This window comes from Canis lupus, chromosome X, assembly GCF_011100685.1.
Source record: "Canis lupus familiaris isolate Mischka breed German Shepherd chromosome X, alternate assembly UU_Cfam_GSD_1.0, whole genome shotgun sequence".
Lineage (NCBI taxonomy): Eukaryota > Metazoa > Chordata > Mammalia > Carnivora > Canidae > Canis > Canis lupus.
This window is the reverse complement of record NC_049260.1, coordinates 13,888,121-13,914,311: the sequence shown is the minus strand read 5'-3', so window position 1 is coordinate 13,914,311 and position 26,191 is coordinate 13,888,121. Positions and strand designations below refer to the sequence as shown.

At 40.5% G+C, this 26,191-nt stretch overlaps 1 protein-coding gene and 1 long non-coding RNA gene across 5 annotated transcripts in view; one reads left to right on the top strand and one right to left on the bottom strand.

The window, feature by feature from the left end:
- Positions 1 to 26,191, bottom strand: part of NHS (NHS actin remodeling regulator) — a 347,302-nt gene that overhangs the window by 6,543 nt on the left and 314,568 nt on the right. The window contains exons 4-8 of one of the 3 annotated variants that reach the window (XM_038586920.1): positions 10,094 to 10,156; positions 7,902 to 8,094; positions 5,118 to 5,249; positions 1,152 to 4,136; positions 516 to 642 (exon numbers count right to left, since the gene is read on the bottom strand). In XM_038586920.1, coding sequence (XP_038442848.1) covers positions 516 to 642; positions 1,152 to 4,136; positions 5,118 to 5,249; positions 7,902 to 8,094; positions 10,094 to 10,156 — 3,500 coding nt within the window. Of the gene's footprint in view, positions 1 to 515; positions 643 to 1,151; positions 4,137 to 5,117; positions 5,250 to 7,901; positions 8,095 to 9,291; positions 9,961 to 10,093; positions 10,157 to 26,191 lie in introns of those variants that run through there. The other 2 variants (XM_038586922.1, XM_038586921.1) reach the window with 2 other exon arrangements.
- Positions 21,731 to 26,191, top strand: part of LOC119868368 — a 65,534-nt gene continuing 61,073 nt past the window's right edge. For both annotated transcript variants that reach the window (XR_005386174.1, XR_005386173.1), the window contains exon 1: positions 21,731 to 21,879. This is a non-coding gene — a long non-coding RNA (uncharacterized LOC119868368). The remainder of the gene's footprint in view (positions 21,880 to 26,191) is intronic.

The window sequence follows — 26,191 nt, the reverse complement described above, 5'->3', positions numbered from 1 at the left end:
TAAAAAAGAAGTTTAAGTTTTAGGAAGAGAAAAGTAAAAGGATCAGTGATTAGTTATGAGCTATGATATGCGCAGGTTTATACACTGTCTTGTCTCAAACTTGGGCTCTGACTGTTTAGTGAATCAGCTTGCATCTCTGCTAGTGTAGGATTATAGCTATGAGCATTTTTTTTTTGGTTCAAGAAATTATTTCAGTCACAGATTATAGCAGAGTTTGAGCTTTTATTCTAACTTACTTGACCACATATTGTTTTCAAATGAAAACTTGTTCCAGGATGTCTTTCCTATGGGAAAAAACCTCTCCATTCAGTTCTTAAGGAAGTCTTTCAAGTGAGGTTGAGCTACATATAAAGGCTCAAGTTCCCCAAAAGAAATATAAGACTATCAGTTTAATGTGGAAAACTAATCTTTCTTTGCTTTCTTGCTGAATGTATCACAAATACACAGGCTTTCCCATGTTTGCATTTGATGAGATGTACTGAAAGAAGCAAAATTTTTGGTATTAATTGCCTCACCTGTGAATGACTGCAAACAAATCTTCAGTTGTACGAGGTTTGTTTGGAGACACAAACACACCTTCTGCTTCAGCCTGAGAGTCTTCACTAAGTGGCGAAATCATAGAGTCATCACTCGGTGACGATTCTTAAATGAAGAACAAAAGCATCTTTAGGAAGAAGTTACCAAGCATGCTGCTATGTTTCCCTGGCTTAAGGAATCAACAAACAACAGTTACCTTACTGCTGTTTTCAAAAAGAGAGATTATCTGTCGCAGCTCAGTCTCTCACTAACAAAAACTCTTCTCTCAATTGTTTTAATAAAAAAAGTGGAGGGAGGGATGCCTGGGTAGCTCAGCAGTTGAGCACCTGCCTTCAGCTCGGGGCGTGATCCTGGAGTCCCGGGATGAGTCCCACATCGGGCTCCCTGCGTGGAGCCTGCTTCTCCCTCTGCCTGTGTATCTGCAGCGCTCTCTCTCTCTCTCTCTCTCTCTCTCTCTCTCATAAATAAATAAAAATCTTAAAAAAAAAGTGGAGGGAAACCAACACCCAGGGCTGTACTGTATTAGAGGGAACACAGGAAAGAAAAAAAAATAAAAAACATAATGACGTGCCAGGAGACACACTTCCATGGTGACAAAGGCATCAACAACTGACCTTTCAGTGAAACCTCGTCCACACTTCCTTGGGTCTCCTCTGCTCCGCTGTTATCAGAGGCACTTTGGGCTGAAATACCTGAAGCGATATTTTCTTGCTCGGAACATTTTTCAGGGCATGAATTTGCACTTGATAGCTCTGCTTCATAGCTGATATTCCCAGGCACTTTGTCATGGTGGCGGCTCATCCCAAGTTGATGCTTAAGTTGACTGCTTATGTCTGTGGGTCTGGTTGGCGAGTTTGACTGAGCTGTGAGCACATCCACAGACTCAGGGTGTGCGGCTCCCTCCCAATCTGCAGAGGATGGCTTCTGCAGTTGTGCAACGGCTCCATCTGGACCACCTCCATATTGTAATACTTTACCATCCAAATCATTTGGGTGGGCAACAGAGACCATCTGAAATCCTTCTGTGGGAAAGTCACAATTTTTACTTGGTGTGTTTTCTGGAATAGGCTCACTTTCCATTTGTATTTGGTCTTTTGTCACACTTGAATCTAGAAGATTGCTACCAGCTGAGGTTGTTGCTGTTTCTGGGTCACAATGATTCTTTACATCAAAAGTACGTTTTTTCTCTAACTGTAGTTTATCTGGTCCCATCTCAACTGCAGAGGAGTCTAAAAAGGACAGTATGGTGTCTTCAGTGGAATACTGACGTGATACTGATTTCTTAGCCATGTGTGGCTTAATCTTACCTGGAGACAGGGCAGCCATTGTGAGAGTGTTGTCCTCCAAGTAGGGGAGATCTGTATTGTTGCCCTCTTTTGGCTTAACTTCTTCAGATTTACTGATGGACCTCAGGTTAACAGATTTCAGGACCGTTGGTGTGATTGCAAGGGATGGTGGAGGATTTGACCGCAGTGTTTCTCCTACTGGGTTCTGTTTACTATGAGTAAAAACATGCAATGGGTGACGGTGATGGAATGGTTTATTCAAGACACTATGAAGAGCACTTAGGTCAAGATGGGTAGGAGGTATAATTGGAAGTTCAAGGTCTTTACTCAGTGATAGAGCTCCATCTTTTAAAGAGGGCTGCTGTAGTGAGGATTTTCTTTCTGGAACTTTCGGTTTTCTTTTGCTACCTCCAGGAGACAGTGGGCCAGAAAAGAAAGCTGTAGGGAAAGAGGAGGTCGGTGTTTCAGACTGGCTTGAGTAGCCACTTGATGGAGATGCCAAGCCTGCCAGCTTTTCTGGTGAAGCCAGTTTAAACTCATTGTCAACAGAAGGAAGGGATGGGGTGGTGGCTCTTGATTCTGACTGGGATGTTTGGGATTCAGAGCTCTCTGGAGACTTGATGCATTCAATAACTGTGGTACCCGTAGCAGTGCTTGAATTGGATAAAGATCTGTAAGGATCATTTGTTTTCAAGTCATTTAGAAGCCAGAGATCTGCATAGTGAGTCGATTCAGCACCTTCATCTTTGAATGGCGGAATATCTGAAGTGTCTAACTGAGGTTCCTTGATACCATGTTCACTCTGGTTCATCCAAGAAGACTCTTGCTTGATGGCAAGGTTGGCATTTTCCATTAGAGAAGGCGTGTTGGAGAAATCAAGAGGCAGCTTCATTTCCCTGGAACTGTGAGGCAGGAGCTGGCCACTGCTTATCTTTGGTTCTTTCTTCTCAGAAATGTCTGCATTTCCATCGGACTTCCTCAAAGATGAGCTACGTTTAGGTGGGGTCGGCTTTGCCTTTGGTTTCCTGAAAGAGATGCTTGGTCTCCCCTGCCTCCTGTGGTCTAAGTAGTCCTGCCAGGTACAGTCCGGAAGAGTCGGAGGAACCCCAATGCCCTGGCTATTCTCTGGGCCCAGGGCTGCATAGTGACACACATAGCTCTTATTACCTTTAAGACCACAGTCAAAGTGCATGGAAGTGTAGTATCCTTCTGTGTCCACTGAAAAGTGAGAGCTAGTGTCTGCTTTGTCTGATGGAGACTTTTCCAGAAAGCTGTCGTAAGTGGCCATGCTTGTGAAGCTCGGGCAGCCCAGGCTGTCTGCCTTAGGGCGCTCAGGACTAAAATCCTGGCGGCAGGAGGCATCGTGATGGTGGTGTAGGTAATTCCACTCACTGTCACTGGTGTTGCTATTGTTGGGGTCATCCAGCAGATCCGCCACAGTGGAGGTAAAAGAGTTTGCCCGGTGGCCTCTCACTTTATCCAAGTGGTCATTGTACTGCTCTGTCACGAAGACATTGGCATCCTCATTAGCATGAGGGGCTGTGTTTAGTGACAACTCTGAGTCACAGTGTGAAGAGCCAGTGAGGGGAGGAGAAGCTGCAGGAGGGATTGTCTCTGAGGTCTGTGAGGGGCATGTGGAGCTGCTCCCACTCCAGTTGCCACTGGATGACTGATGGTCATCTTTCTGGTCCATGTGGCTGCTGAGGAGGACACCTGCCGTGGAGATGCAGTGGATGGGGCTCCCAAAGGTGTCTGAGTTGGAGGAGATGTCACAACTGCCAGAGTCAGCAGCCATTCGGGACAGACGTGACCTCCCTCTCTCATTTAACTTGTGCTGGGGGCTGTGAAGATGTTGAGAACAAGCCAGACCCAAAGCAGGCTGGTGTTCCTGTGCACTTGGGCTGCTGGGGGCCTCACTGCAATCATTAGGGGTTCTTTCTTGGTCGCCCATGAAAGGCTCCCCCTCTTCATATGCTGCGGGTTTAGCACCAACTTTGGGCTCAGCATCCCCACTTCTGTTGCCCTCCCGGGGAAGGCTCCGAGATCTTGTACGGCTGCTCACTGCAGTTGTAAACATGGTGTCACCTTTGTCAGCCAATGCAGAGATGTTGCCAGCAGAATGAGAAAGGGAAGCTGCTATGCTTTGACCCCTTTGAGCTCTGATTCTCCTTCTGGATGGAGCAGCAATCAGGATATCTTCGGTTTGGCACTCTGAGTCCCTGGTTCCAGACCTCCTATTGACAGTGTTGGAAGGGTCTGGATTTGTGTGCACAATCACATTCCTTTCCCTGGCCACAGGGGATTCATCAGAATCTAGGGCACATGGAAAGCATAGTGAGATATTTTATACATCAGCAGACTAACAGACATTCTAAGAGATGTCCACAAATCTGGGTGCTGGCATGTTGGATCTTTCTCTTTGAGAAAAAAAATCAGCATATAAAATTAGGAGAAAGTTAAAATGCTCTGGGGAATCTATCCCTTTGCCTGTCTGTCGCTCTCTGTATCTACATACAGACAGACACACACACACATACATGCTAGAGTGTGTGTGTGTCTGTGTGTGTGTACTAAGAGAAAATGTTTTTAGGTCTTTTGCGAATTCTCTCTCTTCACTATCAAATTACTTTGCCCCAATAAGTGACTACTATTTTTTCAACTAAAGTCCATTTTGTCTTTCTGACCACTATTTTTTTCATTTTGTAATACATGCCCAGCAAAATAAAACTCTTACAATTCATTATAGGTAGTAAAAGAGATGCTACAATAATAATGATGATAATAATAATAAAACATAGGAAGAGATCCTAAACACATGGAACAGAAAAAAAAGGAAAAAAGTCATAAAGAGTGACATGTTATCAGTATTCAATATTTAATTGAATATGCTTGAAATTTACCTTTTTAAAATAACTAATGCCATAAAAGTATATCTCTCTTCAAATAAACATATAATTTTCTAAAAGTAATCTTTCATTGATTCTTGTTACTTTTTATTCATTATTTCCATCTTAATAAAACTTAAAAAAAAACCTACCAAAATAGTACATTTCAGCCATAAGACCTGAACATGAATACCTAAATCCGTAAGGTTAAATCTTCACAGTCAAGAACAGAAATTTCAGAAAGTCATGCCACCCGGCTTGCTGAGCACAAAACAAGTACACACTATTTCAAAACCTTTACAAGTTACAACACTATTTTTAAAGAAGCTGATTAAAAGGCCGGCTTCCATTTCATCTCCTTCTAATTGGCACCCAAAAGAATGTTAACTATAACAGTTTTATACCACACCTATTTCTTGTTGGACTCTTCTGGGGATACCCGAGATGGTTTTCCTCCTCCTCAGTTTTCGTCTCCGCTGTAGTACGGATTGTGAATGAACAAGAGAGCAGCGTATACTAGCCTCTCTGTCAAAACCAACTCCTGCAACCCACAAATAGGTCTCATTAGCCTTTAGAAATGGCAAACAAATTTTCATTTGCTTGGAACACAGTGATATTTATTGATTGGAAGTCAAGGAAGAGTTTGGATTAAGCCCGTGAATAAATATAAGAGAGCCCTTATTCAGCTGTTATTTAAATTACTCTGCAGTACATTAAGCTTTACTTCTAAATGCAGCTCTGCGCAACAGCTTGCACTGCCAAGAGTAACAAGCAAAGGAGGAAAATCAAAAGAAAGAAGAGAGAAAAATAACATCAAAGAATCACGCTCATACAGAAACAGCTCCTGAAGGACTTACAACCTTTAGTTACTACTATTTACTGGTCTATTTCTGGGCTCTCTGAAGCTGACTTTACATAGTAGATCCAGAGCCAAAAAGTTAACCTGAATTAGTTCAGCTAACATATCCTGACCCATTTTTTCATTAAAAGCATCTTTGTGAGTTTTTTTTCTCTCTGCTCACTACACCCCAACCCTACACACAACACACACACATACAAACACACATACATATACTCACACACTTCTGTGAGGAGTAAGTAGCCTAGAGATTTGTTTTTAAATCATCACATAACTTTCTACTTTTTTCTACTGACTCAGTTGGACACTTTTTGGTTTGGCACCAATGTGGTATCAATATGAAATAAAAACACAATGCAGTCCCCAGTTCTGTATTTAAGTGGATCTACTTTCTCTATCAGCTATAAATGAAGCTGGAATTCTCAGTCTTTACAATGAGTGTCTGTTTGCTTTTATAAATACAGGGACCAAACCTTGATGCTTGTTTGTTTCTCTCTCCATAATCACATTATTGATATACTACATGCAATGCAGTCTTATCAAAACTAGAGTGGTGAGGAAGGAGGTAAGGAATTCACACTCCTGTCTGGCATAGGCATGTGCCATGGATTTTTCAGAGTGGGCTTTGCCTCCGACAGTCATCATGCCAAAAGTACATTGGAATTGGGTTGCCTCATCATTTATCCTGATTGTTAAGCATAGAGCAGGATGGCGTGTTAAACCTCAGCTCAGCTATAAAATGAAGCAATTTGAGTTCTGCTTAGCATCACAGTGACAACGGTTTCTAGAACTCTGAAAAAATCTGTGAGATATCACATGATGAGTAATTACAATATTATTGGAGAATTCGTACTAATGGAATTTTCTTTTCTTAGCTCCAACCAAAAATTAAGATCTTTCATTCTACTCATAATAATTACAGAACACATGGCACACAGATACATTTTATGTTATATGGACATAATTAGCAGCTTTCTCATTAAAGCTCTTGAAATCAACATATAATCTAGGCTTTAGTCTGAGAGTTCCTGAAATAAAGCAGAAAGAAAGATCTTCCCTTTTCCTGAATCACAAGACCCATAATCAAAGAACTAAATTTGAAAACAAGATTTACTTACAGTGCTATGAAGAAAGCAGGTGCTGCTTATAATCAAATGTTCCCAGAAGGGAAAGTTAGTTTAAGAGGATGCCAAAATGGCACATTTTGACATCTACCTAACCCAGCCCATTTAGATTATGGAGATCAGATAAAGTACATATCCTTGGAATAATTTATCCTGCAAGTTGAGTAGGTCATTAGGAAACTTTCTCCTAGCTCATAACCAATGGATCAACCAGAATTCCTGTTTTTCAGGAAGGAAATAATATCTATCCCCGATATCTAGTCATCATTTGCTCCCCACTTTATGTGAGAAACATCTGAGTGGGATTAATAATAGCTACGTCCATAATGCATCTCAAGCAGCATGCAATCTTTAGTCACATGGCACCGGGATAAAAGTCAGTAATATCATAGCCACTGTGAAATTTTCAATACACAATTAAGTTAAAATATAACTATCAGATATGTTTAAAGAAAGCCCAATGGATAGATCCTTTTATGTCTATCTTTGAAAGTGAGAATATTTCTTAACATTATTTCACTTACAGCTAAGATTACCAGATCCTATCCTGGGATTTACAATCGCTACAGATAAACTTCTCAAGAATAGTCTGGACAGGCTTGCATTCAACCTAGACTAATATTCAAACTCTCAATACACAAGAAAAGGAAAGCAGAGAGGAATGTTAAGGCAGGCTAGCTGGATTAATAGAGAGTTCAGCCTTCATCTTTGAATCTGTATATTTTTAGGTCAGAAATCACCAAAATCAATGCAGAAGTCTAAAGGATCTTTTAAACGAGCCTACCTTCATCCAAGGAAGACTGAAAACAGATTTTATAGTTGGTCTACAGGATCTTTACTTGCAGTTTGAGAGACCTGGGGTTTGCTGTTTTCTTTCTTGCTGTGCCATGCATCATTATCATAAGACTAATCACTGCTGCTTTCTCCATTATTTCAGTCAGCTATGACCAAAGAGCTATTTGGTGACTTTTTTCAAAAAGAAACTGTCCATCATTTACATAACAAGCGGCCCAGCAGAACATATGCAAATGGATGTTCAAAACCTGACAAAAGCATATTGAACATCTTCTGAGTTGTATTTTGATGAAAAAGGTATTGGTTGTTTACAAAGCGGTATTCTTAACTGGTACGCCCAGCAGCACAGGTTTTGAACATATTGAACACAGAATATTATGACCCGACTGCCCCTAGGAAAAGAACAGAACGGTACCAGTGACATTGATGGGAATAATGCAAGAAGAAATCACTTGGGCATCTTGTTTCATTTTCTCCTCTGGTGTTGGGAGAGGCAGTGCTTTGCTCCAGTTGGTCTGCTTGTCCAGTGTTGAAGGGATATTGTGTACTGGGTTTTTCGGCCTCTGCCCTAACATGACATCTGTATCTTCATCCTCCGGGGGATGGGACTGCAAATGAAGTACATTCAGACTTAGCCATCATGGTTTATATGGGAGTGCACATGTTAAGGAATTTCACAGTTAAGAACAGTGAGAGCATAAATAAGTTTTTAAGTCAAAGGAAATAGTTAGTAAGCACAACTAATTGAAAGTTGTAATTTCAATAGCCAAGCAACACAAAAGAAAAAAATGGACTAAATAAACATGCTTTTCAGGTCAAGTGGAATTAAGATGAGAGACAAGGTAGCCATAAATCCCCAAACTTCAAACTGAAGGAAAATCTTAGTCTCTAATCCAGTGACAGGTAGATTCTGGATATCTATCTTGCCATATATTCCTAATGAAAGTCTAGAGAGCTCTAGATGACTAGGATCAAAGGGAGAAGATGATTTAGATGCCTATGAAGGATTCAGAAAATGTGCCAGAAAACCTGGAGTTCAAGAGACATTCCAGAACACATCATCTGAAGGACAAATTCTCTAATCTGAGAGGCTGGATTAATTTATAAGGAGTTATTTTTACTGCATGACTATGGCATTTGTGAATAACATTTAAAAAATTCAGTTTCATCAACACTGTATGTGTGCATGGAAAAGCAGCCCTCTTCTCCCATTTATTATAAGTGGAAAATACAAAAGCAGATAACGGGGAGAAAGCTTCAAGTGAGTTTCTTTTTCAAATTCGGAAGAGTTAAAGGGCCTTAGTTTCTTTCAGCTTTGTAGTGTGAAGCTTTTCTTCTAGCTGTGTTGTTAGAGGCTTTGACTTCTGTATGACATTCTGTATGAAAATTCTCCATCCAAGCCCTTGGTAGATATTAATATTGTCTACCTTTTATTTCAGGGCTAGGCTCCTAACCCAGATTATTAAAAAGGCTCCATTCCAATTTTGATTTCAGGGTTGGGTTTCTAAACCAGATTATTAAAAGACCCAGTTTTCACCACTGACCCTAGTTTTCTTTCTTTCCATAATTTGAAGGAAGGTGAGTGTTTGTATACAATAAATATTTTTTCATCTTATTCCAGTTAAATTTTAATAATATTCTGTCCTAAAGTCATGAAAAGAAAAATTTCTCATCTCCACATTTGGAAGCATCATGCCCTGCTGACTCAGGATTTCACATATTGTCAAACTGTTCTCAGGTCTCTTAAAGAGAAGATTCCAGAGCCACTTGCTTAAGTTAACCACCACCCCCCAGCATTTGCTTACCTTGTCAGAGGTATCTGCAAAGCCCCCCAACACACCCAACAGGATATGATCCCCCCCTTGAGAAAAATGTGTTCGCCATGAACATTTTAGTAAAACATTGCAACCTTCTTTCTCTCTTCGGCTTTTGTGCAGATTCCCAGCGAAGCGAATAGCTCAAATAAAGTTGGAGCACAAAAGACTTTGTTTCCTAGGTAACTTCCAAAAAGAAAAAAAAAGTTTGGTGCATGCAAAAAGAGAGACAGAAAAAGAGGGAGAAAGAGCAAGAGCCTGAAGAGAAACCCCCACCACCAGAGGCCACATTTTGTAGGCGATTCCTTCCTTGAATAACAATGGACTGGGAAACAAAGAAAGAATAGTGACCTGACTACAGGCTCTGACCAGCATTAAATAAAAGCATGTTTTATTTAATGGCGACAGGGACAACTGGCTGCTAGAGAACCCTTTTGTCCTGTTCTCTTTTTTGATTTGAGAAGCTGAACCTTTACAGTTCTGATAAATATAGGGCAAGTTGGAATTTCTTTCCTTTGAACTATAGGGTCCAAGAGTGGCATTAGGTGATGCCCATCTTGAACAGAGCCTTGATTGTAATTTACAGAGGGAAAGTAAGTGGGAAAGAAAGCCAATGACACAGCTGTCTAAATCATATTTTATTTAATTCAAGTTAGGAAAGTAACACTCTTGAAGTGGATTTAAAAGAATACCTGTTAGTTAGGAACAACAGAGTTAACCATAGTTAAAAGAGAGAAGAAAGTGTCTGGAGAGAATGGGAAAGGGCTGTGATGGAATGTGTCAGAACCAGTACCTTTCTACTCCATGGGGTCATGTGGCAACACTCAGTGGGGGAGGGCGAACGGGTGCTGTTAAACTATGAAGATGAAATGCAAAAAAAAAAAAAAAAAAGGAAAAATTAAAAACATGCACACAACACACAGTACACCCTGGTTAAGCCAAATCTAAAATATTAATGAATGAATATACTGGGATGACTCCCTCCTTCCTTCCTTCCATATACATCCTAATTTTACGAGAAATAACATAAATAGTGGTTAAGAGCACAGACTTTGGGGCTAGACTGTCTGAGTTCAAATCCTGATTCTATCACTTATCGGCTGTGTGACCAGGGACAATTCCTCAACCTTTCTAAGCTCAGTTTCCTCATCTGTAAAATAGGGAAATAAAAGCATCCATCTACCCTCCAGGGCTGTTTTGAGGATTAAATGCGTAAGTCACCAGAATAGACTAAAAAGAATGGTGGCACTTAATAAGCTCTGCAAATTAGTGTCAGCTACTACTCCTGATACTGCTACTATTATTGCTACCCTTACTGTAGCTGTGCCATATCTGTGACATTGTCTTTGCAAATGAAAACTTTCCTTTTGATCCCAGTCCCATTTGTCAATTTGGGAAAGACTGAATTCTTCTCTCTCCTTAGAGTGAGTTTATTTTCCTGTGAACTACTTGGAAGAAAATTCGCTGGGTGTACTTTCTTCGTCCAGGCTGCTTAAATTTTGCCTCTTCCTCATATTCATAGACTGTATTTGAAGACAGGTCTGAGTTCAAGGGCGTGTGACAGGGCCCTGCACTCAGAAGGACACCATGCTTTTTTGAGTAGGAGGCCCTGCACCTTCAGTTTGCCAGTCCTGTTTGGAGAATAATCAGGTAACCCTTTTTCAGGATCTACTGAGGACGTTGACATTTTTAAACCCTACACCATGTCACCTTTGGATTCAGTTAGGCCTCTGTTATGGCACTTTCCATATGGCATTGCTTTAACATAACCTGAATTATTCCTGGATGTGTCTATTTCTCCTGTTAGGTTATGAGTTCTTAGGAGTCAGGAGCCATATTTGATTTTCTCTTCAGTCTTCCATGATGCCAGCAAAATGCCTCCTCATTGTAGGAGCTCAACAAATTATTGGTGCACTTGAATGATATGAGCCTCGTGTGTTTTAATAGTGATGGGAAACCCCAAAAAAGTAAAACTGTGCTCAAGATATCAGGAGGAAGCAGACACCACAGGATTCAAGGCTACTAGCCATCTTAGTGCAAGTAAGTGAAAACAAACAGAGGAAACCACAAGCAACATTTGGTTCCATCAGAGGCTCAGCATTAATGTATTCCAGTTCTAATTATTCCTAAGCCTATGGCAGACATCTGTTTTGGAGGTGGAACACCCAGGGTCTAATTCTATTTTAAGTTTCTAAATTTTAAGTGACAGGGTTGCTCATTAATTTTTAAGCAAAGCAAATGCCATCTCCTCAGGCCCAGTTAACTTTGATCTAGATGTTATTTAGGACAAATGATTTTGTTGGGTCTGTGGCTCCCTCACTGAAAATGTTCACTTTGACAGATGTGCTGAATTTGGCCTGAGTTCAGACATTAACCTGGCCCTCTCCTAAGAATCAGTCACAGATAGTGATGTGCAGGTCTCAAGTAAGACACTGGGGTATGCAAAACAGAGAGCAAACTCATGGAAGTAGGAAAAGGGAGCTTGAAAACAAAGCCTGCATGGTACAGGAACCTATTTCCAAGAAACCACAGGCTCTGGTGTCTCATGAAAGGATTTAAAAAATTACACAACAGAGAACTGCAGGGCATAAAACATATTAATGACATTAATATTAATATATTAATTTTGGTAGTTTGTCTTTAATCTACTAAGTCAGCTCTCCTGTTGAGTATTTTTTCCAGGAGTGAGGGATGAGGAGTGGTTTTTATGTTTCATCAGTTTGGGAAACCCCTCCATGCCATTAAGTAAGCATGAGGTAACATTTGGAAATGACTGAGGATAGCAAGTAACTGTTCTGTTTTGGTCACCATCATTAAGTCAAGGTCTCTGTAGGTTATACTCCACTGAAGATTCCTTCTCAGCTAATCTGTCTCTCCACTATTTTGATAGGAGCTCCAACCTCCAGCTTGTGAGGGCTGAAACTAGGTACTCCAGAGCTTGTGTGTGGAAGGACTTTGCTCTTTGGTTCTACCACCACGACAGAAGCATTCAAGTTCCTATAGATGATCTGTTGATTTAGAGTAATTAAGCTTATAATATTGAAATGGACTTTGGTTTTATTTTTGCTATGAAATTAGTAACTGCTTACGTGTAGTAGTGTTTTAAAGCATTCTTGTTCCTGAGTGGTCAAAGGAAGTAAAATAGTTCTGATTATTTCTGATTAGATTTTATACGGTGAATGCAGTAATCAGTTCATACAATTTTTTTCTATAATTATCTAACAAATAAAACAGAAAGAGAACCACTACCTCAGGGCATCTGATCTGCATGGCCCAGCATGCCATTCCTTAACCAGTGGGCGTAGATAAGGTGAGGAAAAGCTGCATGCTGATCAAACTTGTTTGAATTAAATTATCCTTTCAAGGTTGTGTTCAAATGAATCCTATTGCTTGTTCCTAGTAAGACTTGTAAGGGCAGAAACCATTTCTTGTTCATAACTGTATTCCTACTGCCTTGGTAATGCTTAAAAATTTTTTTGTTGTGCTGCTAGCTAGCACCCCCTATATGCCTGGCATAAGCACACAAAAATCCTCTCAAAAGAAATAGTATCAAATTATCTCCACATAAAATTTTTCAGTACAACATCCAGCACAAAGTCAAAGATAACAAGGCAAATAGGAGACAAGACAGCATGAGCAAGGAGCATCCAAAACAATAGATAAAATATAAGCAGACCCATAGGGCCTCCTGCTTTTGGAATTACCACTCCATGCAGGAGGAGCAGTGAATAACCTTGGCTTCCCCAGAATAGGTGTGTGGGAAGCCTCTTAGACCACTCATTCATTCATTCAGGAGCATTTCTTTGAAAGTCAGTCAACCCCCTATGGAAACAAATTGTCACGTGAAAAACTATATCTCTCTCATGGGTATATGCATGTTCACTGTACAGTTCTTTTGACTTTTCTGTACTTCCAGGTTTTTTTCATAATACAATGTTGGAGAAGAACACACATAAAAATTTCCCCTTCCTTTCCCAGGTTCCCATTCTGGCCCTCCTACCACTGATTTCGAGAAGCTGTAGACTCCAAGATGCACCATTTTAGAATCAGCCACCACTCGCCTTGCCCATCCTGTCCCTGACAAAAGATGATTCTTTGATACTTTCACCCCATTTCTGTGCCTGCTGGCCCCATAATTTATACTCTCAGATCCTTTCTCTACCTTCCCACGAAACTGCTTCAATGAAAGTTAGAGTTATACACTTACGGTCAGTGTTCAGAACAAGAAATAACAGACATTAATTTCTTCACTTTTGTGGCTATGAAGAAGCATTTCACCAAAGATCTCAAGATTTTCCCCAACCTTTCTCTTATTGCCAGAAGAAAAATATGATCCCTCCACATTTTACTTTCTTTTGGGTTTTATTTTATATGCTGATGGGAGCTTATTTTGCTACAAGACTCTCCAAAAGACATCTGTTAAAGTGTTGTGGGTATTTCAGCAGGAAATGTTTTGAAAATTTGGCTTTAGTTTGTGATCTGATAACACATGGCATTTATAGCAGCTGACTTTCAGAGCTGATTCATTACTATCATGCTGTCTTAAACATGAGAAATATTCACTAGAGAATGGATGCTGTGGTATACTTGAAAATAGGAATAAAACCTTAGCATCCTAAGATGTCCATTGCCAGTCACATGGGTTACTAGTGAGGTGATCTGGGACCTTAATTTCATTCTACCCTGGGGTAGACCTTAGACCAGGTTCCTACATTTCTGCACAGGTTATGGCATATCTGTGAGATGGAGGGGACCTTGTCTGCCTCAGATTTTTCTTTACTGGAGTGTATGAATATGTTGCACATAAACATGAAGTGCCTTGATTTTTCTGGAAGGCTTAAAGGAATCTGGTAATACCTTCTTCACATATCACTCTTACTGCTACAATTACATAGCACTTTTATTCCATGACACTGTCCCAGAGTCTCCTACTGGCTGGCATTGTGCCCTTGCAAACATGTTTAATAACATTTCTGATGTATTTTGTGCTCCTCCCTTTCCTCTCTCCTCAACTCCAAGATTTACCAAAGTGAATAACTGTGGGAAAACAGAATGAAATAAGTAAAAGTTTAGGGTACATCCTGTGGTTTCTCTGCCCTAAGCCTTTCTTCCCTTTCCTGGTGTTTCCTTTTTTACCACTCTCTCCCAGGCAGCCAGGGTCCTCATGCTTCCCGAGGGCCTGAATGCAGCACCCCCAAGTGCCCAAACGCTTCACACTGCGCTCCTAGCCAGTGTGAGTCTTGGCGGAAGCCCACATATGCATTCACATTAATGTGCTGAGAACTCCGAGTCATAAGCCCAAAGGAACACATCTCTGAGGCAGAAGTGTGGATAGCGGTTGTAGGCCAGGAGGGAGATACTTGGGAATAAGCGCCTACTAAGTTCTTCTTTTAACCACTTTATACATTACTATCTATTTAAAACACCAAAATGCATAAATATTCAGGACTGGGAAAAGTCATCTTATCATTGATAAGTCTGCTTTTCCAAATCATACCTTTATTTCTCTTTCCTGACAGATATTGCCACCACCACCACTTCTTCAATTCTCCTGAGAAGCATTTGGCAAAAGGAAATATACAAAAGGCCAATAAGCATATGCAAAGGCCCTCAACATCATTTCTCATCAGGAAAATTCAGATGAAAACTACAATCACATACTGCTATATACTAGAGGGGCTAAAATTAAAATCAATAATAACAAGTGTTGGCAAACATGAAGAGCAACTAGAACTCTCATAAATTGATGGGATGAGTGTAAAACTGTATAGCCACTTCAGAGACTGGCAGTATCTAACAAACCTAAACATATGTCTACCCTATAGTTCCCTCTTAGATATATGGACATAAGAAGAATGAGTATGTCCACAAAAAGCCTTGTACAAAAATATTTATAGCAACTTTATTCATAAAAATTCCCCCTGCCGCCAAAAAACCCTCATAGCTAGAAACATCTCAAATATCTACCAACAACAGAATGGATAAACAAATTAGAGACTACTATATACATATAATGCAGTATTACCTGGTAATAAAAAAGAACACGGTATTGATACATGCAACATTGACCTCAAAAAAGTATGTGGAGTGAAAGAAGCCAAATACAAAACAGTATGTGCTCATTCACTTTTGCATGCCATCCTGTTGATAGTCTGAGAGACATCTTGGGTATGAGATCGGCCCCTAGTGAGCAGAACTTGAACACAATGGCAATGGTGCAGTTTCTACCCCAAGAAAGGCTTTCTGAAAGGCTGCATATAACCAGCAAGAATCTCTCTCTCCTTTTGATCTCAGCTGGAACTGAAGGAAAATTCTTAGGGTGATGGAATGGAAAATGATTTTATGTATTTTAACATTCAGGAACACTTTGTTTAATGGTGTTCTATTAATGAAGCAATTTAAATGTGCTGAGCATAACAAAATTCTACTTTGAAGTGTGTGTGAAAGGTAGTTCCCATGTGAATGGAAAAGAGGGCTCCAGGGAAGCCAGGAGGGAGAACATTTCCTGCTGCTGCTCAGTCCTTTATTCACAGGAGTTGCTCTGACTGTCAAGGAGAACACAAAACAAGGCCCACTGGACCACGGTCAGTGTGATGTTGATGCCAGTGAGTATCTTATTCATCCTCTGTGGCTGGCTTTGCCAATTAGTGGGGTCACTGCCAAGGGCCATTCAGTATCAGTCCTCAAAGGTTGCTAGCACCAAATAAAAGACATGAGTGGGGCAAAGGCAGGCCAGGCTTTGAAGTGGAGGGAAGAAGGCTTTGAATTGCTGCACACAGCACAAATACCCTCACCCAAATCCCAATGTGGGACTCACAGTGGCCCAGGGGGGTAGGGAGGATTCTTCCCTCACCCTCCTGCCTTGCCCTCAGCTGGGGGCTCTGAGGTGTGCAGTAACTAAAGAGATGTTGTATATTTGCTCTCACTCCAAGTGACATTCTTCCCTTGTAACTCAAACTGGCTGTGGCAAGAGCTCGGTAGGGTCATACTTGACCTTACCACAGCAGATTCTTTAAAAATAAAAAAAAGATAAAACCTCATGCACAAGCCATGCATGTTCCATCTTTATTTTCCCCCTTTCCCCCTCTTTTTAATTGATTCTTTTTTTTAGTATAGCTTTATGAGTGTTATCACAGTCATAGACTCATGTAACCCTCCCACAGTCAGGATTCAGAATATTTCCATGACCTCAGAAAGGTCTCTTATGCTATCCCTTTAGAGTCACAGTCTCCCCCCCACTCTTAGCCCCTGGCAACCAAGAATCTGTTCTCTGTCACTATGGTTTTGTCTTTTTGAAAGTGTCATATAAATGGAATCATACCTTTTGAGACTGGCTTCTTTCACTCAGCATAATGCCTTTGAGATCCATCCAAGTTGTTGTATCAGTAATTCATTCTGTTTCATTGTGAGTAGTATTCCATTGTCTGCTTATACTTTGAACAGTGAAATGTCTCAGGCACGCAAGAAAACGTGAACCTGAGAATATTCCGTAATGATGTGTATAAATAAGTGATTTTATTCGCTGTTCCACAGCCAGGCTCATGTTTTAGAGATAAAGAATTCCCAAACTAAGATCTGCAACAAGGAATTTTCTTTATTTCTCACAATATTTGATATTAACCAGACTCATTGGCTAATGCTTTCGTTAGCTGTTGTGTTGCCTGTTAAGCTGTTGTCTGTCAGCTGCACATCCATTCTTCCGGACTCTGCTTTGCCAGGACACTGAAAATAACATTTCTTTCTCACCAGCTGCTCTCTGTTAGGTTCTGCCCTAGGTTTGTCAGCTCCTTACTGCAGTTACTATCTCTGTGTCGCCTCTGTTTCCCATTTGCTGTGTCTGGCTTATGATACCTTCCCTATATTGGATTCTCTCTGTTAAAATAACTGGTATGGATTCTGTGTTCCTGGCTGAACCCTGACTGATGAAGTACGTGGTACCAGGCTTTCACCCCTGACTTGCTTGTGTCTGAGCCATCTAAAGTACTTGCTACTTCTGGTTCCTTAGCCCATGAGGAAAACAGGAACTAGTGTGGTGGTCCGTGGGGTGTCAAGATTATAATGATCTCCGCAGCTTATGGCAGAAAACAGGAGAACTGATGTAGTCTCAAAAGCAAACTGCTTCTGGTGATTCTTGAAAATGGGTACAGAGGGAAAAAGTATTTGTGGGATTAGTAGCTGTGGAGTTCCACGTTCTAGGTGCTGTGCTGATTTGTCCCAAGGGAAATACAGTATCAGAACAGCAGCTATGAGAAAAGTCACAAGTTACTTATAGCCAGTTTCCAAGATCTGTCTGCCTTTTGCAAGACCAGACAGATGAGTTAAATGGAACATGCAGCAGGCATCACCACTTCTGCAGTCTTACATTTGAAACGAATGTCAGGCTCTTCTCTCCCTGCTATACCAAGAAGGAACCTGTAAAAATTGAGGGAGTTAATCCTATCCACGCATGGCCTGGTATCTTCATAAAGCACTGCTCTTCCGGATCATGTTATTTCTGTGCTCAGAACTCTTCAGTAATTTCCTGTCTGTGGACTAGATTCATACATTTTAGTCTGACACTCAAGATCCTTCAGTATCTGGTCTATTGAACCACTGTAGCCAAGCCAAAGTAATTTGAATTTATGCATATGCACTTCATTTTCTCCTGCCTATATGAGCTCACTCTCATGGTTTCCTCAGTCTATAATCCTTTTCCTCTCAGTGTACAAATCAAAATTCTACCCCGTCCTTCAAAGCCTTTTCAGATGCTTCCTTTACCATGAAGTTTAATCCTAACACCCAACCCCATTCTAACACTACACACCAGTTAGGTGTTAACACCTTATACTTAATAACATGTGATTTTCAATAGTATTCCATTACTCTGGATGGCAGAGATTATGTCTCTCATTTTTGTGTTAACTTTTTTTTTTTTTCAAAATGAAGGAATAAATAAGAGGCCACAGTAGGAGAGAGGGCATTCTAGGTGGAGAGACTATTTCGAGAGTGCAGGATATTTTCCCAAGAAGCACATGTAGTTTGGTTTGGCTGAGGTCTAGGGTCTGTGCAAAGGATTTGTGAAAAATCCATCTGGAAAGGTAGGTTAGGACCAGATCGTATAGAGGCTGGAGAGTTGAGCTAAGGATTTGCATTTATTTCTCTAGGCAGAATGGAAGAGTTGCAGGTTTAGGATTAGGGAAGAACTTTTAGGTCAAAGATTCTCATACCAACATTAGAATTTTCCTTAATCTATTTAAAGGAGCAAACTTAGGAGATAAAGGAAGACACTTAGACTGAAGCAAGAGAGACTGACTTAATTTGGATGGACAGAACCATTTTGAGATAGGCCATAAAACAACAGAATATTTCTGAGTTTGCAAAACTATGAAGATGTTTTATAAAAGCAAAACACAACCTGTCTAGGACAGTGTGGTATGTGTAATTCTTTTACAACAAAGGAAAGGCTTGGTCAGCATTTCTCAGTCTCAGTCTTGTAAGCCAAAGAATATCAGAAATCTCTAGTGAGGATTCATGGAGAAAGGGAAGGAGGGGAGAGGCTGGATGAGAGGAGATAGAGCTGGAGATGGGAGAGAGAGTGAGGCAATGAGAAGGTCTTTATCCCAGGGCAGGTCAAATACTGTTGAAATGCCTCTCTTGCTAGCTATAGTCTTTAAGCCCTCTCTTGGCTCAGAACTCAACTTCTAGTCTTGTAATTTGTCTGTAAACCAGTTAGTTTTTCTCAGAAGCTGCTTTCTCGGAAGACCTATCTTCTTCTTCTTGATAGAAAATGGAAGAGTGAACATGGTCATTGGTGATACCTTTGGACTATGATCAAGGAGGTCTGGGTCCTAGTTTGAGTGATTGCCTTCATTTACTTCCCAGTAAGACTTTCAGAATGTCCCCTGTGCTTTAGATGTACCTTCTTGGTAAGAAGAAAAGTATGATTTGACAGACTGTTATTTTAAAATCCCTGGATGCACAGTATGATAAGTTAGAAAACTACTATCAGGCTATGAAATGATAATGAATCCCTGATATTCTTCCCAGGCTAATTTTATGAAGTCTGACAAAGAGGATAACTGTGCACACAATATGGTGGAAGGAGTTAACTGGCAATCCTAATGATAAGGATTTAGATCTCTGTGTTCCTTGGGAACCTGATCAACTTTCACCATAGGGGCCCCATCTCATGTCAAGCTTTGCCATCTGCTACCACAGAGGCCATTAGATAGTCTGTCCCTGGATCACTGATGAAGGTTGGAGAGGGATGCTTGGTGAAATTGCTGGAGCATCTCACCACATTTGAGGAAGGATAATTTCCATGCCTTTCTGTCTAGACCTCAGAATCTAAGCAGGGTCTTAGACTCCAAGGGTCCCCATGGACCTGATGGCAAGATGAATGCAGTGATAGATGTTTCAGGTCAAGTGCCAACTCTGATCAGGAGTGGTTATCTGGACGATGTGGGAAAGAGTGCTATGATCTATTGGGAATGCCTGCCTTAGGCTTGCACACAGGAAGAGCAGATGAATGTCTCTAGTATTTGAGGCCCACATCTGGGCCTGGACCAATGGACCTTACTGATGAGAACAGATGAGCTGGACATCCCATTCAGCAGAGGATGAGAGTGAGCTGCTATGACAGACTGTCTCTACACTCTAAAATGGGAATCTATGCCATGAGGGTGCCCTAGAGGCCCCAAAGTGTCATATACCATAGGCAACTTCTAATTATCTTAGATTAGATTCTCTGTGGTCTTCTGAATTTTGCTATTTAAAGAAAAGAAATTACGAACTAAGCATGTCTTGATTGAATTTACTTCCTCCAGAAACCATATATTTATCATAGGCACTGGGGTACAAGTCCCAATCCAGGAACTGTGGAATATTTATGTGTGTGTGTGTGTGTGTGTGTGTGTGTGTGTAACTTTCTATTTTGAAATAATACTTACACAGAAGTTGCAAAAATAATAGAGAGGATTCCCATATACTCTTTACCCAGTTTTTCCTAATGTTAACCTCTTATGTGACTACATACATTTATTGAAAGCAGAAAATTAACATTGATAAATATTATTTACCAATTTATTAACCTTATTTGGCTTTTACCAGTTTTCCCACTAATGTCCCTTTTCCAGTCCAGGATCTAACCCAGGGGCCCACATTGCATTTAGTTGTCAAATCTCCTTAATGTCCTTCAGTTTGTGGTAAACCCTCAACTGTTGCTTTAATGACCTTGACACTTTTGGAGAGTACTGGCCAATTATTTTCTAGAATGTTCCTTAACTTAGGGTTGTCTGACATTTTCTTATGATTAGATTGAGGTTACATATTTTTGTCAAGAATCCCACAGAAGTGTCATCTTCCTGCATTATAGCAAGAGGTTCGTATACAGCTGTGTTCTATTAACTGCTGATACTGATTTTGATCACTTGGTTAAGATGGTGGCTGTCAGCGTTCTATAGCTAAAGTTACAATGTTCTGTTTGTAATCAACAAGTATTTTGTGGGGAGAAACTTTGAGGTGCTGCACACATCCTATTTCTCCACATAATTTCACCCAACTAATTTTAGCATTCATTGATGATTATTACCTGTAAAAATTATTACTGTTCTATTTGGCTGATGGTGATTTTTAAAATTTATATTGATACTTCTACATTTGTTAATTAGAATTCTTCTGTAAAAGGAAGAGCTACCTCACCCCCATGCATGTATTTATCTCAATTTACTTATATCAGTATAGACTCAGGGATATAACTAAGTTATAATCCATTACTATCATTATTTTATTGCTCAAAGTGTCTCAGATTTAGCTATTGGAAGCTCCTTCAAGTTGGCTTCTGTGCCCTTTTGACATGCCTCCTATTATTTTTTGAGCACCTTCTTATTTTTTCAGCATCTTAAGATATTCTAGGTTTATCTTACATTTCCCCTGGCCTAGCCCTCAAATAAGTAATTTCTCCAAGGATTCCTGGTTTATCTTTTTAGAGAATGGTATTTAGAAAGAAGATCTGGGCAGTAGATGTGCTCAATGCTACCAGAGTATCATTGCTTCTAAGGCCCTCTCAGATGACAGAACTAAGAAATATGTTTGTATGCTTGTACATGCACATATATGCATTTATTTTATGCCTATCCATCTGCATTTACATGTATACAACTCTCTGTGTGTTTGAAAATATATGAATGAATTTATACTGATATTTTCAATGTAATCCAACACCAAAGGATTCATTCTAGCCTACCTCCTTTCCTTATTTGTAACTCCTTTCTCTAGCAGTGACAAACTGAGATTATCATTATCCACAACATATTTGCTCAGTCCTGTCATCCATATAAAGTAGTTTCAGAATTTCTAGTTCATTCTCTTGGGAAGAACAAATTTACCAACAAGAGTACAATATTTGTGTACAGTTACTTTTATCTTTAGCTTTCCATTGTTTCTTCAGGTGCAGCTGCTCCTAAAGGAGCTCCCACTTGGGGATGGGGCCTTGGGCATCCACATTACTGTAGAGGGAAGAACTAGAGGAGATCAAGCAGACCAACTTTTCTCACAGTCGGATCACCTACCTCTACTGCCAGTTCACCAGCCTGGACAAAGGTGAGAATGGGGCCCTCAGCTAGGATTATTTCCAGCTAATTCCAGAACTTGTCATCAGCCCACTGGGGGCTGGTTCATTAGTGCCTTCTTTCCAGAGGGAGAAGACCAGGTAAACTTCCATGGATTCATAAAAACTTTGGCTCAATTCCACCCCACTGAATATGGTGGAAAGAGCAAAGATAAGAATGAACCAGAAACACTCAACAGCTGAAGCAACAAACTATACTTTGCTTTTTTCGGCTATATGATTTGGATAAAGATGACAGGATCTCCCACAATGAGCTGTTCCAGGTGCTATGCATGATGGTTGGAGTGAATATCCCAGATGAGGAACCGAGCAGCATCACAGGACCATCCCAGAGGCTAATCAGGATGGGGTTGGTGCTATATCTTTAGCAAAATTTGTTATGGAGAAGGTGGGCATAAATAGAAAGCGAGCATCCATTTTCTTGACTAAAATGATGAGACCAAACTGTTCCTTGCTCTCTAGTATTTAAAAACGGAACTGGAAAGTCCTCCTATCTACGAGCCCCATCTCTACCCTACATTCTCTTTCTGCCAAGATACCACTGCTGTTGCAGGACAACCCTACGTGTGTTCTGTTAACACAAACCTGCCTTTGGTGTAAACAGAACATTACAGAATGGCACACCCAGCCTATTTTTCTTCAGTATCCATTCACCTGTTCCTCACTTATAAATATCTCCCCAAGTTATGCTGCTGAATGCCAAATGCCCATCCTGTCTGAGAAAGTGAAGGAGGGACTCTTGCTAAGAAATGGCCAAGCAAGCTTTTCCTGGGTATAGACTATGTCTGTGCTACCTTCCCTTCAGCTAGGTCTCAGCATGCTCCTGCAACCTTTTTCATATGGCCTTTTCTTTTCTGTCACACAACATACCATTCACTTGATCTTTCAGTCTTCCTGTTTTTTATTATGCCTCAGAGTTCCCTGTTTTACTTGGCACCCCAAGCCATATCTGACTTGACAAGATGGTTCTGTGGTCTGGCAATTTTTATCTACCTTTGCTCATAAATGAGCCTCTGGGATGTTGTATCCCTAGGAGCTTTTTGGGAATCAGCACTTCTTTCAGAGAATATGACCATCTCTTGGTCGCCTGCACTCTGCTCTGTCATCAAAGGGCTACTGGATGGAGCTATTCTTCTTAAAGGGGGAAAAGTGTCAAGCCAAACTTCTAGGTGGCTTCCCCAGGTCACTCAATGTCTGGCCTCTGATTCTCCATACATAGACTACCTATATGGCTACTCCTGTTCTTCAGAAAATGACTATATGCCTGCAGGTTTCCTCAGCAATGGGGCATGGTCACCACCACAATGGCTGCTTTGACAGTATGTTTGGTGACCTTCTCATGGGTTTTTGAACAAGGAGGCAGGCAGGGCACCCTAGAAACCTCCTGTATTCCCATCCTTGCTACATGGTTTATGCCTCAGTGTTTTGCATGTCCTGGGATGTTTTTCACTTCATATTTCCAAGTAGGTTAGAGTTACAGAAGTGCATAATTTATCTATCCAAGAGAATTAAAGATAATCCTTAGTATCCTGAAGGTTTTTGCACTTGGCACATGATTATGCTGGAAGCCATAGTCCACCCCCAGTGGGAGTCCAAAGCATTGACTGTATTGTCACATTAGCTGCCTTGGTTACATTGACTACCTCCTTATGTAAATTACTGTTAATCTCTTAGAAACATGGGATCTGGCGTTGGTGGCCCAATATGATGTGGCATTATAGACCTTTCAGCAAGCCAGAGCAGCTTATTTGTCCAAGTAAGCTTAGTTTAAAGGCTTCATTGAATCAGGCAGTTGCCATCCTAATGTCCAAGTCTTCATTCATGTATCTGCCTGTGGCTAACTTTCCCTGACTCATTGCTTGCTTGTTTGCTTCCTTGCTTTGGAAGGAAGATGTGCACACAATTCCTTAGGAAGGGAATGGCTAAAGAACATCACTGCAAAGGAAAGGGAGAAGAATGGGGAACAGAGGAGCAGCCAGGTGGGAGGTTGAAGTATAAATTAATGAGGAATTTTGTAGAAGTATTATTCTGGCTTTGTGATCAAGTGATGTAATACAGGAATCATACAAAAGGGAAGAATTGTCTGATACTTACCTGTTCAGTACCTCAGAGGCTCTTTGACTTGAATATTTAAAGTTCCTAAGTTTATGGCTTTTGCCTCTTTTGGTGTTTGAACACTGTTTGAATCCATGGCTGTGCCTTATTGTTCTATATAAAATTATATTCATCAATCCATCAATAAATATTTGTGGTTAAAATGAAACAAAACAAAAATACTTCTTTCCAAAGTTACTTAGGTTTAGCTATTTTCTTCCCCACCTCCTTCAGTGTGATTATGATACTCATCGGAAATATAGTTAGGTTTATATGTACTGTTTGTTTTCCATTTTGGGTTCTCCTCACACTCTGGTTGATATTATTTATTTATTGGGGGTGCTGGTATGTAAAACATTACCTGAGTTCTAAGAGTTAAACCTACCCCCAAAATATACTCCGAGAACTGCCGCTCCCTTAACTCTACTACCTCATTCTCATCCCCCATTCTTTCTATCCTGCTCCCACTTAGCCCCTGTTGGTAATCCAGTCTCACTAGTTTCTCATTTGTCTTTCCTGTACAGTCAGTTTTCCAATAATGCTTGTTTTGAAAAAGCAAATTTGTTCCAATGTGATTGATATATCTTAGGGAACAGTTTGAGCTTCATGCGAATTTCATGTTGCTTATGGATAGTTTTGTGCATGAGAAATTCTAGGTGAATGCAGAATGTGTACCCAGCTGACCCGAGCTGGGTGAGCATACATAAAATGTACATACTTCAGACATCTCTGAGTTTCCCTGGTTTACCCCGTGTCTTAGAAGCCACACTCATCCACACCTGGGGCTACAGCCTTCCACCCCTTTGCACCAGTTCACAAGCTACAGCCCTCCTGATCCCCAATCCACAGGCAAACTTCAGGGCTTTTTCTAGGTAAAGTGACATGTTTATTGTATTATATTTCCTAACTAATATGTAAAATTGCATTACTGCTTTTTTTAAAAATGAAGTTTCTATCTCTGTGTGTGTGTGTGTGTGTGTGTGTGTGTGTGTGATAGAAGTTTTTTGAGTGTTGTGCCCTGTGTTCCCCATAACGCTTCTGGTTTTATTGTGAAACTTTGCACAGTGTGGAGATTTTTAGGGATGAATATATTGTGTTATAGCGGAATAGACTCTTTTTTAAAAAAGACTATTTCTTTTATACAAATAAGTTGGATACCTGTATTTTTTCTTATACATTTTCTTATATACCCTTTTCTCTAACATGAAGGGTAGCATACAATAGATAATCTTTGGGGCTTTGCCTCTTTTTCTTAAGATATTAAACTTTATTTTTTTAAAGATTTTATTTATTCATAGAGATGCAGAGACAGAGAGAGGCAGAGACACAGACAGAGGGAGAAGCAGGCTTCATGCAGGGAGCCCGACATGGGACTCGATCCGGGTCTCCAGGATCAGGCCCTGGGCTGCAGGCGGCGCTAAACCGCTGCGCCACTGGGGCTACCCAGATATTAAACTTTAAAAAATTGTTTTAGTATAGTTTACACAAAATGTTACATTAGCTCAGGTATACAACTTAGTGATTTGACAAGTCTATACATTATGCTATGTTCATCACAAGTGTAGCTACCATCTATCATATTTTTACATTGCTATTTACAGTACCATTGACTGTATTCCTTAGGCTGTCCTTTTTATTCCTATGACTTATTCCATAACTGGAAGCTTTTATCTTCCTTTCCTCTTAACCCATTTTGCACAACCCTCTATGACCCTCCCCTTCTGGCAACCATCAGTGTGTTCTCTGTATTTATTTATTTATTTATTTATTTATTTATTTATTTATTTATTTTTTAATTTATTTATGATAGTCACAGAGAGAGAGAGAGAGAGAGAGAGAGAGGCAGAGACATAGGCAGAGGGAGAAGCAGGCTTCACGCACCGGGAGCCCTGACATGGGATTCGATCCCGGGTCTCCAGGATCGCGCCCCGGGCCAAAGGCAGGCGCTAAACCACTGCGCCACCCAGGGATCCCTGTTCTCTGTATTTATATATCTGATTCTGCTTTTTGTTTTTTCACTTATTGTTTTTTTTAAAGATCCCACTTATGAGTGGAATCATAATGGTATTTGTCTTTCTTTTTTTTTTTTAAAAAAGATTTTATTTATTCATGAGAGCCACAGGGAGAGAGGCAGAGAAATAGGCAGAGAGAGGAGCAGGCTCCCTGCAAGGAAGCCTGATGGGGAACTAG